This window comes from Bison bison, unplaced genomic scaffold (genome assembly GCF_000754665.1).
Source record: "Bison bison bison isolate TAMUID 2011002044 unplaced genomic scaffold, Bison_UMD1.0 scf7180017864291, whole genome shotgun sequence".
Classification (NCBI taxonomy): Eukaryota; Metazoa; Chordata; class Mammalia; order Artiodactyla; family Bovidae; genus Bison; species Bison bison.
Genome location: NW_011494863.1, coordinates 7332029 through 7333119, shown reverse-complemented (window position 1 = coordinate 7333119; position 1091 = coordinate 7332029). Strand labels below are relative to the sequence as shown.

The following is a 1091-nucleotide window of genomic DNA, read 5'->3' as shown; positions in this document are numbered from 1 at the left end:
CTGGGCGGCGCCATGGCGGTGAGTTTTGGCGGGAAGAAAGTTCGCTTGGCTGGGGCTTGGAACCCGTCTGTCTGCTCTCTCCAGAGTTGGGGCTCCATGTGGTAGCTACTGTCCTGAAGGGAAAAATCATTTTCTAAAGAAAGGCGGGTGGTGGGGGGGCGGGGGGCGGATTGCCTCTCACGTTTAAGGCTTGGCTGTTGTGAGGATTTGCCTTTTCGTGCTGGCTGATGAGCCAGGCCCTGGTATCTTTAACTTTACAGATTACTTCATGTCACGTGTGTTATTTCACCAAAGTTCCTAAAAGCTGATTTGTATGTAACATTGATTCCTCCTTCCAACACAAGTTGTTGAGCGCCTTCTTTGTAAAATAGACAAACGTTTCTGTATTCATGGTGTTTACGTGTGCGCGCGCTACATTTTAAAGTATGCGGTAAAATGTCAGGTGCCGGTAAGTGCTATAAACAAGAACAGATCAGCAAAGAGGATCAAGAGTGTCTTTGCCAAGGTACTGCTGCTGCTGCTGCTGCTAAGTCGCTTCAGTCGTGTCCAACTCTTCGCGACCCCATGGACTGCAGCCCACAAGGCTCCCCCTTCCATGGGATTTTCCAGGCAAGAGTACTGGAGTGGGGTGCCATCCTCTTCTCCGTTTGCCAAGGTGACAGTGTGGCAAAAGGGAGGTAGGAGAGCAAGCCATGCAGTTATATGAAGGAAAAGATTTCCGAACAGAGTCAACCGTGTGAGTGAAAAACAAGGAGAACTGTATGTTTCAAAGGTGGTGGTGGGGTCTTCCTGGGGAGATGGTGATGATGCTGATGGTGTTTGTGTGCTGGTGGTGGTGGTGGTGGTGGTTGTCCGATGATTGGATGTAGTTCATGTAAAGCCTTGTAGGTCCTGACTGAATGAATGGGAACTTAGCGTTGCCAGGCAGAAGGGAGTTTGGGATCCATATTCACACTGCTGTATTTAAAATGGATAACGAGCAAGGTCCTACTGTACAGCATAGGCAACTCTGCTCAGTGTTACCTGGCAGCCTGGATGGGAGTGGAATTTGGGGGAGATACAGATCAGATCAGATCAGTCCCTCAGTCGTG

General features: G+C 49.6%; 1 protein-coding gene across 1 annotated transcript in view; it reads left to right on the top strand.

Annotated features, from left to right (window-relative positions):
- Positions 1 to 1091, top strand: part of LARS (leucyl-tRNA synthetase) — a 78585-nt gene that overhangs the window by 255 nt on the left and 77239 nt on the right. Inside the window, exon 2 of the mRNA XM_010850644.1 lies at positions 1 to 18. Within this exon, the coding sequence (XP_010848946.1) occupies positions 13 to 18 (6 nt within the window). The 5' untranslated portion in view covers positions 1 to 12. The remainder of the gene's footprint in view (positions 19 to 1091) is intronic.